Source organism: Anolis carolinensis, chromosome X (genome assembly GCF_035594765.1).
Source record: "Anolis carolinensis isolate JA03-04 chromosome X, rAnoCar3.1.pri, whole genome shotgun sequence".
Lineage (NCBI taxonomy): Eukaryota > Metazoa > Chordata > Lepidosauria > Squamata > Dactyloidae > Anolis > Anolis carolinensis.
In genome coordinates, this window is record NC_085847.1 from 297,824 (window position 1) to 311,999 (window position 14,176).

The following is a 14,176-nucleotide window of genomic DNA, read 5'->3' on the forward strand; positions in this document are numbered from 1 at the left end:
ATGTTATGTTGTCATTACTGTATTTACGAATTTAGCACCAAAACATCACGATATATTGAAAACATTGACTACAAAAATGCCTTGGATAATCCAGAACGTTGGATAAGCTAATGTTGGATAAGTGAGACTTTACTGTATTATATTATTACCATAGCACAATAGAACTCATTTCCATCCGGGCTGAGCTAGTTGGGGGGCCTTGCGTTGCCCGGGTTATTTGACAAGGTCAGTGAATGAATGCTGCAATTAGGCACCTTGATTAGCATTTAAAGGCCTTGCAACTTCAAAGCCTGGCTGCTTCCTCCCTCGGGGAATCCTTTGTTGGGAAGTGTTAGCTGGCCCTGGTTGTTTCCTTTCTGGAATTCCCAATTCCCCTGCTTTCAGAGTGTTGCTCTTTATTGACTGTCCTGTTTTTAGAGATGTATATTGTTCTGTATTATTATACCACAGTCATTATTTCATATTATATTTATAATCTTATATTATCTGCTTAGAAGTGGATTGTATGAGGCCCCTTCTACACAACTGTTTAAAATCCACACTGAACTGGGTTATATGGCAGTGTGGACTCAAGATACTGTGGATTATGTGCCTTGGCATTCTGGGTTATATTGCTGTGTGGAAGGGCCTTGAGTCTACACTGCCTTATAATCCAGTTCAAATCAGATAATCTGTATTTTATAGGCAGTGTGGAAGAGGCCTAAGTGAACCCTGCCTGTCCCCCGGGTGCCATTTTGGCTGAGGAAGTTGCTAGGATGTGAAGGGCCTAAAGGGGGCGGGGCCTACCCTTCTGACAGGCAGCTGGGGGAGGGGGGGGGAACGGCTCTTCCTCATCCTCTGTAATTTGAGCTTTATTTTTGTAGGGTTTTTAAAATTTATTTATTTATTTACAACATTTATACCCCGCCCTTCTCACCCGAGGGGACTCAGGGCGGCTTACAAAAATTGGCAAAATTTAATGCCCAAAATGCAATCATAAAAACAAAACAATATAAACAAATCAATTAATAACATTGTTAAAACACATTATAAAAAGCTTAAAAACGTATATATAATTAATTGAAAGACATAGATTGGATGACTATGTCTTTTGTGGCCAAATTTGGTGTGATTTGGTTTAGTGGTTTTGTTGTTTACTCCATAGTAAAACGAACTTTACATTTTTATATATATAGATAAGTCATTATTATTATTATTGTTATTGTGTAAGAAGCCATTGTTTCGGACTTCCTTAAGAGAAAGAGTCATTGCCTCGGACCATGTAAACGTCAGCTGTTTTTCTTCATTGGCACTTAATAATAATAATAACAATAATAAACTTTATTTATTGTCCTCTTTTCCAGATTCAAGCAAAGAACTGGAAGAACTCCGCTCGGCCTTTGCCCAGGCGGTTGAGTATCTCAAACAAGAAGTAGAAGAGCGTAAGTGACAGCTTGCATATAATCCTTTCTTTCTCTTCTGGTTCCATGAATGAGAACCCCAAAGGTCATCTAGTCTGACCGCATTCTCCTATAAAGACATCTAGACCTCGAGATGACCATCCTACCTTGTTTTGAAGGCCTCCAAAGAAGGAATTTTCTTTCTAAGGAAGTCTGGAATGCAGTAGGGTTGGAAGGGGAACTCCAAAGGTCATCTAGAGACCCTTTCTGATGCCTTTTGTTTGCTTTTTTCCACAGGCTTCAGCGAGAGCGGAGACCCTTCGTGCAGCATCATGCAGACCTGGGCCAGGATCGAGGTATTATTATTATTATTATTATTATTATTATTATTATTATTATTATTCCCCTGCTGGGTTTGGGAGCGACCCGAACAGTGTTGTCTGAATCCCGGACTTCTATTCCGTAGGCCCGGCTGTGTCACAACATGCAGAAGGCGCGGGAGCTCTGGGACAGCATCATGACCAAGGGCAATGCCAAGTACGCCAACATGTGGCTGGAGTACTACAACCTGGAACGGTCAGTGGTTTCATTCCTTTTTGCTATGACAAATGACAGTCTAAGAATTCACCCCATCTGGCCTCGAAATCAGATTAATCGATAGTATGTCATCAGTTCTGGAGAAAGACAGCAAAGGAATCATATGTCTTAATATTATAAATTTATTATTATTATTATTATTATTATTATTATTATTATTATTATTATGTTTAGTTCTACCCCGCTTTCTCTCTCCCGAAGGAGACTCAGAGCAGCTATGTATTTATTATTAATATTAGAATTAATTATGATTATGATATTTATTTATCTCTCCCAAAGGAGACGCAGAGCAGCTATGTATTTATAATTATTATAATAATTATAATATAATAATTATTATTATATTTATACTCTGCTTCATGTTGGATAAGTGAGACTCTACTGTATTCGAATTTTTTATTATTAGTATTATTTTTAATTATTATTATTTATACTCTGCTTTGTCTCTCCCGAAGGAGGATCAGAGCAGCTATGCATTTATAATTATTAGAATTTATTATTAGTAGTATTATTTTTATTATTATACTTGTACTCTGCTTTATCTCTCCCGAAGGAAACTCAGAGCAGCCAGGTATATATTATTAATATAAGAATTTATTATTATTATCATATTTATACTCCGGTTTATCTCTCCTGAAGGAGACTCAGAGCAGCTATGTATTTATAATTAATATTATAATTTATTATTATTATTATTATTATGTTTCATTATACTCCGCTTTATCTCTCCCAAAGGAGACTCAGTGGCTATGTGTTTATTATTACTATTAGAATTTATTATTCTAAATTTATTATAAATTTATTATCCATACCTCACAACCTCTGAGGATGCCTGCCATAGATGTGGGCGAAACGTCAGGAGAGAATGCTTCTGGAACATGGCCACACAGCCCGAAAGACATACAACAACCCTGTGATTCTGGCCATGAAAGCCTTCGACAACACACAGAATTTATTATTATTATTATGTTTAATTTTACCTCACTTTATCTCTCCCAAAGGAGACTCAGAGCAGCTATGTATTTAATATTAATATTAGAATTTATTATTACACTGTCTTTCTCAGGGCGCACGGGGACACCCTCCACTGCCGAAAGGCCTTGCACCGGGCCGTGCAGTGCACCAGCGACTACCCAGAGCACGTCTGCGATGTGCTGCTCACGCTGGAGAGGATTGAAGGTAGGTAAATGGGCTTCCTTATAGCTTCCAGTAGCATTCTCTCCTGACGTTTGGCCTGCATCTGTGGCTAATGGCATCTCTAGAGGTCTGTTGGAGGTGAGGCATATTTCGCTATATCCCTGTGAAATGATGTCCAGGGTGGGAGAAAGACACTTGGGTGTTGTTGCCTGGAGGCACCCTCTGCTTGAGCGATGTTGGGAGGATCCCTTTAACCCCTGTGCAGGAGGTTACCATATGCCGTGCAGTTGCAAAGTCAATCGGTGAGGGTATTTGCATAGTGGTAGCCTGGCTGTTGTTGCCTGGAGGCACCCTCTGCTTGGGAGGTGTTGGGAGGATCCCTGTAAAGCAACCAAAGCACACTTGACAGATGGCCATCCAGCCATAATGGTAATAGAGTCTCTTCCAACTCTAATTATTATTATTATTATTGTTATCATTATTATGTCACAGCAAACAAGATAGATATGCTGGATTTCGTATCATAAAATCACAAGTTGAACACTTCCCAAGTGTCTAGGACTGTGTGATGTATTTTTGGATGATGCGTGCAGATCCCAGTAGGGTGGCCTTTTGCAGTTATTATTATTATTATTATTATTATTATTATTATTATTATTATTATTATTATTATGAATGGGTATGACCATCTGTCAGGAGTGCTTTGGTTGTGTCTTTCCTGCATGGCAGAATGGGATTGGATTAGATGGCTTATGTGGTCTCTTCCAACTCTATCATCATCATCATTATTATTATTATTATTATTATGGCTGGATGGCCATCTGTCGGGGGTGCTTTGGTTGTGTTTTTCTTGCATGGCAGAATAGGGTTGAACTAGATGGCCTATGTTGTCTCTTTCAACTCTATTATCCTGACCATCATTATTATTATTATTATGACTGGATGGCCATCTGTCAGGAGTGCTTTGGTTGTGTCTTTCTTGCATGGCAGAATGGGATTGGACTAGATGGCTTATATGGTCTCTTCCAACACTATGGGATTGATCTAAATGGCTTATGTGGTCTCTTCCAACTTTATTATTATTATTATTATTATTATTATTATTATTATTATTATTATTATGGCTGGATGGCCATCTGTCAGGGGTGCTTTGGTTGTGCTTTAACTGCATGGTGGAATGGGATTGGACTAGATGGCTTATGTGGTCTCTTCGAACTCTATCATCATCATCATCATCATCATTATTATTATTATTATTATTATTGGGCCCTCACTTTCAATGATTTTTCCCTTCTTCAGTGCCACTGTTGAACATTTGTCCAAGCCAAACTCCATGCTGATATCAGTGCTAAAAATTCGGACAGTGTTGGTCAGAGACTGAATTTCAGTTTCTGTTTTCCCATACAGCTTCAGGTCATCCATGTACATCAAATGCGAAATTTTGTGAGATTTCTTAGATGTTTGATAGCCGAGATATTTATTATTATTATTATTATTATTATTATTATTATTATTATTATTATTATTTTATTATTATGACACAGCAAATAAGATAGATATGCTGGATTTCGTATCACAAAACCACAAGTCGAACACTTCCCAAGTGTCTAGGACTCTGTGATGTATTTTCGGATGATGTGTGCAGATCCCAGTAGGGTGGCCTTTTGCAGTTGGCAGATCGTAATTTTGTCAATGTCTATTGTTTCCAAATGCCGGCTGAGATCTTTTGGCATGGCACCCAGTGTGCCGATCACCACCGGGACCACCTGCATTGGTTTTTGCCAGAGTCTTTGAAGTTCAATCTTGAGGTCCTGATAGGGGCTGAGTTTTTCCTGTTGTTTTTCGTCAATGCGACTGTCACCTGGGATGGCGACATCAATGATCCAAACCTTTTTCTTTTCCACAACTGTGATGTCTGGTGTGTTGTGTTCCAGAACTTTGTCGGTCTGGATTCGGAAGTCCCACATTATCTTTGCGTGCTCATTTTCCAATACTTTTGCAGGTTTGTGATCCCACCAGTTCTTTGCTGCTGGGAGGTGGTACTTGAGACATAAGTTCCAATGAATCATTTGGGCCACATAGTTGTGCCTCTGTTTGTAGCAGGGGTCCCCAAACTAAGGCCCGGGGGCCGGATGCGGCCCTCCGAGGTCATTTACCTGGCCCCCGCCCTCAGTTTTATAATATAATATATGGTATATACATATAATATTGATAATAATATTATAATGTAATACAACATAACACTAATAATAATACCATATAATAATATTAATTATATATTCTATATTACATATAATATTACTAATAATATTACAGTATAGTGGTATAGTTCAATATAGTAATATATAATGCTAATATTGTGCTATGCTAATAATATAATATAATATATTGTATGTACATATAATTTGTAAGCCACTCTGAGTCCCCTTTGGGGTGAGAAGGGTGTGATACAAATGTAGTAAATAAGTGCAGTAAATAAATAAATAAATACATTTTAGACTTAGGCTCGCCCAAATCTGAAATGACTTGAAGGCACACAACAACAACAACAACAACAACAACCCTAATTAACTTGACTATCTCATTGGCCAGAAGCAGGACCGCATTTCCCACTGAAATCCTGATCAATGTATGTTGGTTAAAATTGTTTTTATTTTTAAATATTGTATTGTTCTTTCATTGTTCTTGTTGTTTTTGCACTACAAATAAGACATGTGCAGTGTGCATCGGAATTTGTATTTTTTTTTTCAAATGATAATCCGGCCCCTCAACAGTCTGAAGGATTGTGGACCGGCCCTCGGCTTAAAAAGTTTGGGGACCCCTGGTTTGTAGTCTGTCTGTGTGATTTTCTTACAGCAGCTGAGGAGATGATCCATGGTTTCGTCAGTTTCCTTGCACGTTATTATTATTATTGGACTTGATAGCCCTTTGAGACTCTTCCAACTCTATTATTTTATGATTCTATTATTGTATATTTGATGTGCTGTAATGTTTTGAGCTGCTTTGAGTGAGATGGAGATAGAAAGTGGGAAGGGCCAGGTGTCTTCTGCCCTGGGTGTGCATTCAGCATTTCTGGTTTTATTTCGCAGGCACTTTGGAAGACTGGGACGCGGCGGTGCAGAAGACGGAGAGCCGCCTCGCTCGCGTCAATGAGCAGCGACTCAAGGTAAGGGCTCCGAGGCCCTTTTGTCCTTGGAAAGTGGGGTTCACCTCTATCCTTGTGGAATCATGTGCAGGGTGGGAGTCAAGTGGGAATGTTGCAATGTGCTTTGGCTTCCCAGGCGGCCGAGAAGGAGGCTGCCGGCACGGAGCAGCGGAAGCAAACCCGGGCCGAGAAGCGGGCGGCCAAGAAGGCCAAGAAGCCCAAGGCGGGAGACAAGCGCAAGGCCAACACCCAAGGCGACTGGGACCAGCAGGAGGAAGGTAGGGGCTCCCCTTGAAGCTTGCACTCCTGGCAGAGGCAAAACAACAGCTGTGTTGTCAAAGGCCTTCATCGCCGGAATCTCTGGATTTATTTACTTACTTATTATTATTATTAACTAGCTGTGCCCAGCCACACGTTGCTGTGGCAAAGTCTGGTGGTCTGGGAAATAAAGTATTGAGGAATTGGTGGTAGTTAAGGTCAAGGGTAAAGGTTTTCCCATGACATTAAGTCCAGTTGTGTCTGACTGCACACTGAAGTGGATTATATGGCAGTGTGGAGTCAAGATAATCCAGTTCAAAGCAGATACAGTATCTTTTGACCCAAATCGGGATTTTAATATTATTGTCTATATTGACTTTTATGACTGTTTTTAATCATGTTGGATCTTTTGACCCAAATCGGGATTTTAATATTATTGTCTATATTGACTTTTATGACTGTTTTTAATCATGTTGAAGTTTTACTGCTCAGTTTAATGTTTTATCTGATTTGTGCTGTCGTGTCTGGGCATGGCCCCATGTAAGCCGCCCCGAGTCCCTCCGGGGAGATGGGGCGGGATATAAGAATAAAATTATTATTATTATTATTATTATTACAGTAGAGTCTCACTTATCCAAGCTAAACGGGCTGGCAGAAGCTTGGATAAGCAAATATTTTGGTCAAATTAGATTATGATTTTACAAATTAAGCACCAAAACATCATGTTTTACAACAAATTGGACCAAAAAAGCAGTTCAATACGCAGTAATGTTATGTTGTAATTACTGTATTTACGAATTTGGTACCAAAATATCACAATATATTGAAAACATTGACTACAAAAATAATCAAGAAACTTGGATAAGCGAAGCTTGGATAAGTGAGACTCTACTGTAATATAAGATTATAAATGGGTTATATAGCTGTGTGGAAGGGCCTTGAGTCTACACTGCCATATAATCCAGTTCAAATCTGATAATCTGTATTTTATAGGCCTAAGTGAGGCCTAACTCTGCCTGTCTCCTGGGCTGAGTGGGTTGCTAGGAGACCAAGTGGGCGGAGCTTAGCCTTCTAATTGGCAGCAATTGGATAAAAACAATTCTTCCTCTCCCTCTAATTAGGATTTTATTTTTCTTTTCTTTTTGTTGTATGAACGTAGAGGCATGGATGAGGGGTTGTGCTGCCAAGTTTAGTGTTTCTGGGATGTGTAGTTTTGTTGTTTTGTCCTAGGCCGAAATTTCGTTACCCTTTTATATATATAGATGTATTGCACACTAATAATAATAATAGTATTGTATTACCTAATGATAATTTCTTACCCACTAATAGTAATACTAATCATTTATTACCTACCAATAATAATTATTATTGTATTATACATAAATCGTAATATTTTATTGACTGGCATGAACTTGAAGGAACTGGGGGCAGTGACGGCCGACAGGGAGCTCTGGCGTGGACTGGTCCATGAGGTCACAAAGAGTCAGAAACGACTGTGTGAATGAATAATAATAATAATAATAATAATAATAATAATAATAATAATAATAAGATTGAACTTCAAAGACTCTGGCAGAAACCAGTGCAGGTGGTCCCGGTGGTGATGGGCACACTGGGTGCCGTGCCAAAAGATCTCAGCCGGCATTTGGAAACAATAGACATTGACAAAATTACGATCTGCCAGCTGCAAAAGGCCACCCTGCTGGGATCTGCGCGCATCATCCGAAAATACATCACACAGTCCTAGACACTTGGGAAGTGTTCGACTTGTGATTTTGTCATATGAAATCCAGCATATCTGTCTTGTTTGCTGTGTCATAATAAAATAATAATAATAATTTATTCCCCACTAACAGTAATAATACTTTATTATCTGCTAATTATTATTATTTATGTATTACACACTAATAGTAATATTTTACTACCTAATAATTTTTTACCCACGAATAGTAATAATACTTTATTATCTGCTAATAATTATTATTTATGTATTACACACTAATAGTAATATTTTACTACCTAATAATTTTTTACCCACAAATAGTAATAATACTTTATTATCTGCTAATAATTATTATTTATGTATTGCACACTAATAGTAATATTTTATTACCTAATAATAATTTATTACCCACTAACAGTAATAATATTTTATTATCTGCTAATTATTATTATTTATGTATTACACACATAATAATATTTATTGCATATCGTATATACTCGAGTATAAGCCGACCCGAATATAAGCCGAGGCACCTAATTTTACCATAAAAAAACTGGGAAAACATTGACTCCAGTATAAACCGAGGGTGGTAAATTTCAGAAATAAAAATAGATACCAATAAAATTACATTAATTGAGGCATCCATAGGTTAAATGTTTTTGAATATTTACATAAAGCTCAAATTTAAGATAAGACTGTCCAATTCTGATCAAATCATTATTCTCGTCTTCTTCAATGTAAATGTGCTTAATGTATCCTTTTAATAATAATAGAGTAAAATAATACATGTAATAATAATAATAATAATAAATACAGGAAAATAATACATGTAGTAATAAATAGAGTAAAATAATAAATATAATAATAACATCAGAGTGAAATAATAAATGTATTAATAATAATAAAAATAGAGTAAAATAAATGTAATAGTAGCAACAATAATAGAGAAAAATAATAAATGTATAAAATACCAATAATAATAGAGAAAAATAATAAATGTACCATGTTTGATCATGGTTGTATGTGTATGAAATGTAAATCAAGTGTTTTCTGCTGTTGTGCAAGAGTGTGTGTTTCAGTAATGAAACAGTTAACAGCAGGCTAGTTTTGACTGACAGCCTGTTGTGATCGCTATGACCTATCAGGCATGGTTTCCATCTTTGGAGGTCGGAACTTCCTTCGGACTGAGGAATGTGTTTTCTTATCTCTGTGTGTTGAGCTGTGCTTGCCAAGGCAAGAGGCTAAAGAGAAATGCCAGCTCAGAGCGATGGCCTTTGCTGTGCTTGGTAAATATGTTTGTAGATATTGAAATAAATGTTTGGACTTCAGACTACGGATGTGTTTGAGTCTGACATTGAACACAGGAATTGGTGAGGCAGACGTGCTGGAGAAGATGATTGATGGAGCTTGAAGAAACCCACCCAGCACGCACCCTGACCCCCACGCTGACATACCATATATTTTCGAGTATAAGCTGACCCAAATATAAGCCAACCAGGACCCTCACCCGAGTATAAGCCGAGGAGGGCTTTCTCAGTCTTAAAAAAGGGCTGAAAAACTAGGCTTATACTCGAGTATATACAGTAATAATAATTTACCCACTAACAGTAATAATACTTGTTATTATTATTTATGTATTACACACTAATAGTAATATTTTATTACTTACCCCTGTTGTGTTTGTTTGAGCAGCGAAACAGCCCACCAAGAGGCGCAAGGGTGGCGGCAGTGGTGGCGGCGACGTGGTGGCGGAGAAAGAAGTGCCGGAGGAGGAGGAGGAAGTGGAAGACATGGAGACGGAGGCTGGGCTCTTTGGAAGGGGGGGCTCTGCCAAAGCCGAGGCCGAGGCCACGGAAGGGGGTCCGTCCCGGTGGAAAGACCTGCCCCGGGTCGTCCACAACAGCGAGAAGGACAACGTCACCGTCTTCGTCAGCAACCTCTCCTACAGCCTGGCCGAGCCGGGCCCCACGCTCCGGGCCCTCTTTTCCGCCTGCGGGGAGGTGGCCGAGGTCCGGCCCATCTTCAGCAACAAGGGCAGCTTCCGGGGTTACGGCTACGTGGAGTTCAAGGAGGAGACGGCCGCCCGGGAGGCCCTCAAGATGGACCGCCAGGACCTCAACGGGAGGCTCATGTTTGTCTCGCCCTGTGTCGACAAGACCAAGCAGCCCGGGTTCAAGGTACCTGCCCCCCACCCCCCACCCCTGGTCGCCTTTCCACAAATCAAACAAGTTCATACTAGGCCTTAGTCATCGTTGGGGTCTGAGGTTAATATTAATAATAATAATATTATAATAATACTTTATTTTTCTATCCCGCCACCATCTGACCAGCCCGGGTTCAAGGTACCTGCCCCCCCCCCCTCCGGTCGCCTTTCCACAAATCAAACAAGTTCATAGTAGGCCTTAGTCGTCGTTGGGTCTGAAGTTAATATTAATAATATTATAATAATACTTTATTTTTCTATCCCGCCACCATCTCACCAAGCAGCCCGGGTTCAAGGTACCTGCCCCCCTCCCGGTCACCTTTCCACAAATCAAACAAGTTCATAGTAGGCCTTAGTCGTCGTTGGGTCTGAAGTTAATATTAATAATAATATAATAATATTTTATTTTTCTATCCTACCACCATCTGACCAAGCAGCCCGGGTTCAAGGTACCTGCCCCCCCTCCGGTCGCCTGTCCACAAGTTAAACAAGTTCATAGTAGGCCTTAGTCGTCGTTGGGGTCTGAAGTTAATATTAATAATATTATAATAATACTTTATTTTTCTATCCCGCCACCATCTCACAAAGCAACCCGGGTTGAAGGTACCTGCCCCCCCCCCCCCCCCCCCCGGTCACCTTTCCACAAATCAAACAAGTTCATAGTAGGCCTTAGTTGTCGTTGGGGTCTGAAGTTAATATTAATAATAATATAATAATAATTTATTTTTTTATACCACCACTATCTGACCAAGCAGCCCGGGTTCAAGGTACCTGCCCCCCCTCCGGTCGCCTTTCCACAAGTTAAAGAAGTTCATAGTAGCCCTTAGTCATCGTTGGGGTCTGAAGTTAATATTAATAATATTATAATAATACTTTATTTTTCTATCCCGCCACCATCTCACCAAGCAGCCCGGGTTCAAGGTACCTGCCCCCCCCCCCTCCGGTCGCCTTTCCACAAGTTAAACAAGTTCATAGTAGGCCTTAGTCGTCGTTGGGGTCTGAGGTTAATATTAATAATAATATAATAATAATAATTTATTTTTTTATACCACCACTATCTGACCAAGCAGCCCGGGGTCAAGGTACCTGTCCCCCCTCCGGTCACCTTTCCACAAGTTAAAGAAGTTCATAGTAGCCCTTAGTCATCGTTGGGGTCTGAAGTTAATATTAATAATATTATAATAATACTTTATTTTTCTATCCCGCCACCATCTCACCAAGCAGCCCGGGTTGAAGGTACCTGCCCCCCCCCCCCCCCCCCCGGTCACCTTTCCACAAATCAAACAAGTTCATAGTAGGCCTTAGTCGTCGTTGGGGTCTGAAGTTAATATTAATAATAATATAATAATAATTTATTTTTTTATACCACCACTATCTGACCAAGCACCCGGGTTCAAGGTACCTCCCCCCCCCCCCCCCCCCCCCGGTCGCCTTTCCACAAATCAAACAAGTTCATAGTAGGCCTTAGTCGTCGTTGGGGTCTGAGGTTAATATTAATAATAATATAATAATAATATTTTATTTTTCTATCCCACCACCATCTCACCAAACAGCCCGGGTTCAAGGTACCTGCCCCCCCTCCGGTCACCTTTCCACAAGTTAAACAAGTTCATAGTAGGCCTTAGTCGTCGTTGGGGTCTGAAATTAATATTAATAATAATATTATAATAATACTTTATTTTTCTATCCCGCCACCATCTCACCAAGCAACCCGGGTTCAAGGTACCTGCCCCCCCTCCGGTCGCCTTTCCACAAATCAAACAAGTTCATAGTAGGCCTTAGTCATCGTTGGGGTCCGAAGTTAATATTAATAATAATATTATAATAATACTTTTTTTTCTATCCCACCACCATAAGCATTCTCTCTATTAATAATAATAATAATAATAATAATAATAATAATAATAATAATAATAATAATGGATTACCCACTAATAGTAGGCCTTCTCCTCCTCTTTCCCGGCAGGTCTTCAAATACAGCACTGCTTTGGAGAAACACAAGCTCTTCATTGCCGGCCTGCCCTTTTCCTACACCAAGGAGGAGCTGGAGGAGCTGTGCAAGGCCCACGGGACTGTCAAGGAGGTCCGTTTGGTGACAAACCGAGCCGGCAGATCCAAGGTAGGCCTGGTGGGGATCCGTGGTTGGGAGTTGGCAGAAGAGAGTTGGACTAGATCAGTGGTTCCCAAACTTATTTGGCCTGCCACCCCCTTTCTAGAAAAAATATGACTCATTGCCCCCTGGAAAGGGGGTGTGGCTTAGAGGGGTGGGCGTGGCTCCTGCTCAAGGGGGCGGGGCTGAGCCTCTCCCCTAGTTCAAGGTTCAGGGCCGGGAGGAGGAGGTGGGCGGGGCCACAAATAGGCGGCCAGGATGGGATGAGTGGAGTTACGAGCTCTGAGGCAGGGCTGAGCTTCTATCCCTGTCCTGGACACAGGGGGCGGGGCTAGAAGAGGGGGAGGGGCCTCTCTACCCCACCCCCGTGTTCTAACAAGTACCTCAGGGGAGGTCTACAGAGGCCCCGCCCCCACCCCTAGCCCTGCCCTTTAGTCCTACAAGGCCTCTCAGGAGAGGTATAGAGGCTCAGCCCTGTCTTGGGCTCTTGGGAAGAAGCCACGCCCCCTTCCCTAGCCCCGCCCTTTAGTCCTAAAAGGCCTCTCAGGAGAAGTATAGAGGCTCAGCCCTGTCTCAGGCTCTTGGAAGAGGCCCCGCCCCCTTCCCTAGCCCCGCCTTTTAGTCCTAAAAGGCCTCTCAGGAGAGGTATAGAGGCTCAGCCCTGTCTTGGGCTCTTGGGAAGAAGCCACGCCCCCTTCCCTAGCCCCGCCCTTTAGTCCTAAAAGGCCTCTCAGGAGAAGTATAGAGGCTCAGCCCTGTCTCAGGCTCTTGGAAGAGGCCCCGCCCCCTTCCCTAGCCCCGCCTTTTAGTCCTAAAAGGCCTCTCAGGAGAGGTATAGAGGCTCAGCCCTGTCTTGGGCTCTTGGGAAGAAGCCACGCCCCCTTCCCTAGCCCCGCCCTTTAGTCCTAAAAGGCCTCTCAGGAGAAGTATAGAGGCTCAGCCCTGTCTCAGGCTCTTGGAAGAGGCCCCGCCCCCTTCCCTAGCCCCGCCTTTTAGTCCTAAAAGGCCTCTCAGGAGAGGTATAGAGGCTCAGCCCTGTCTTGGGCTCTTGGGAAGAAGCCACGCCCCCTTCCCTAGCCCCGCCCTTTAGTCCTAAAAGGCCTCTCAGGAGAAGTATAGAGGCTCAGCCCTGTCTCGGGCTCTTGGGAAGAAGCCACGCCCCCTTCCCTAGCCCCGCCCTTTAGTCCTAAAAGGCCTCTCAGGAGAGGTATAGAGGCTCAGCCCTGTCTCAGGCTCTTGGAATAGGCCCCGCCCCCTTCCCTAGCCCCGCCCTTTAGTCCTAAAAGGCCTCTCAGGAGAGGTATAGAGGCTCAGCCCTGTCTCGGGCTCTTGGGAAGAGGCCCCGCCCCCTTCCCTAGCCCCGCCCTTTAGTCCTAAAAGGCCTCTCAGGAGAGGTATAGAGGCTCAGCCCTGTCTCGGGCTCTTGGGAAGAGGCCCCGCCCCCTTCCCTAGCCCCGCCCTTTAGTCCTAAAAGGCCTCTCAGGAGAAGTATAGAGGCTCAGCCCTGTCTCGGGCTCTTGGGAAGAAGCCACGCCCCCTTCCCTAGCCCCGCCCTTTAGTCCTAAAAGGCCTCTCAGGAGAGGTATAGAGGCTCAGCCCTATCTCGGGCTCTTGGGAAGAGGCC

The 14,176-nt window shown here is 42.0% G+C and overlaps 1 protein-coding gene across 1 annotated transcript in view; it reads left to right on the forward strand.

Moving 5' to 3' along the window:
- sart3 (spliceosome associated factor 3, U4/U6 recycling protein) overlaps positions 1–14,176 on the forward strand; it is a 32,875-nt gene that overhangs the window by 15,034 nt on the left and 3,665 nt on the right. Inside the window, exons 10-17 of the mRNA XM_008123460.3 lie at positions 1,344–1,421; positions 1,677–1,735; positions 1,846–1,955; positions 3,043–3,155; positions 6,203–6,279; positions 6,395–6,536; positions 9,932–10,416; positions 12,409–12,561. Coding sequence (XP_008121667.2) covers positions 1,344–1,421; positions 1,677–1,735; positions 1,846–1,955; positions 3,043–3,155; positions 6,203–6,279; positions 6,395–6,536; positions 9,932–10,416; positions 12,409–12,561 — 1,217 coding nt within the window. The remainder of the gene's footprint in view (positions 1–1,343; positions 1,422–1,676; positions 1,736–1,845; positions 1,956–3,042; positions 3,156–6,202; positions 6,280–6,394; positions 6,537–9,931; positions 10,417–12,408; positions 12,562–14,176) is intronic.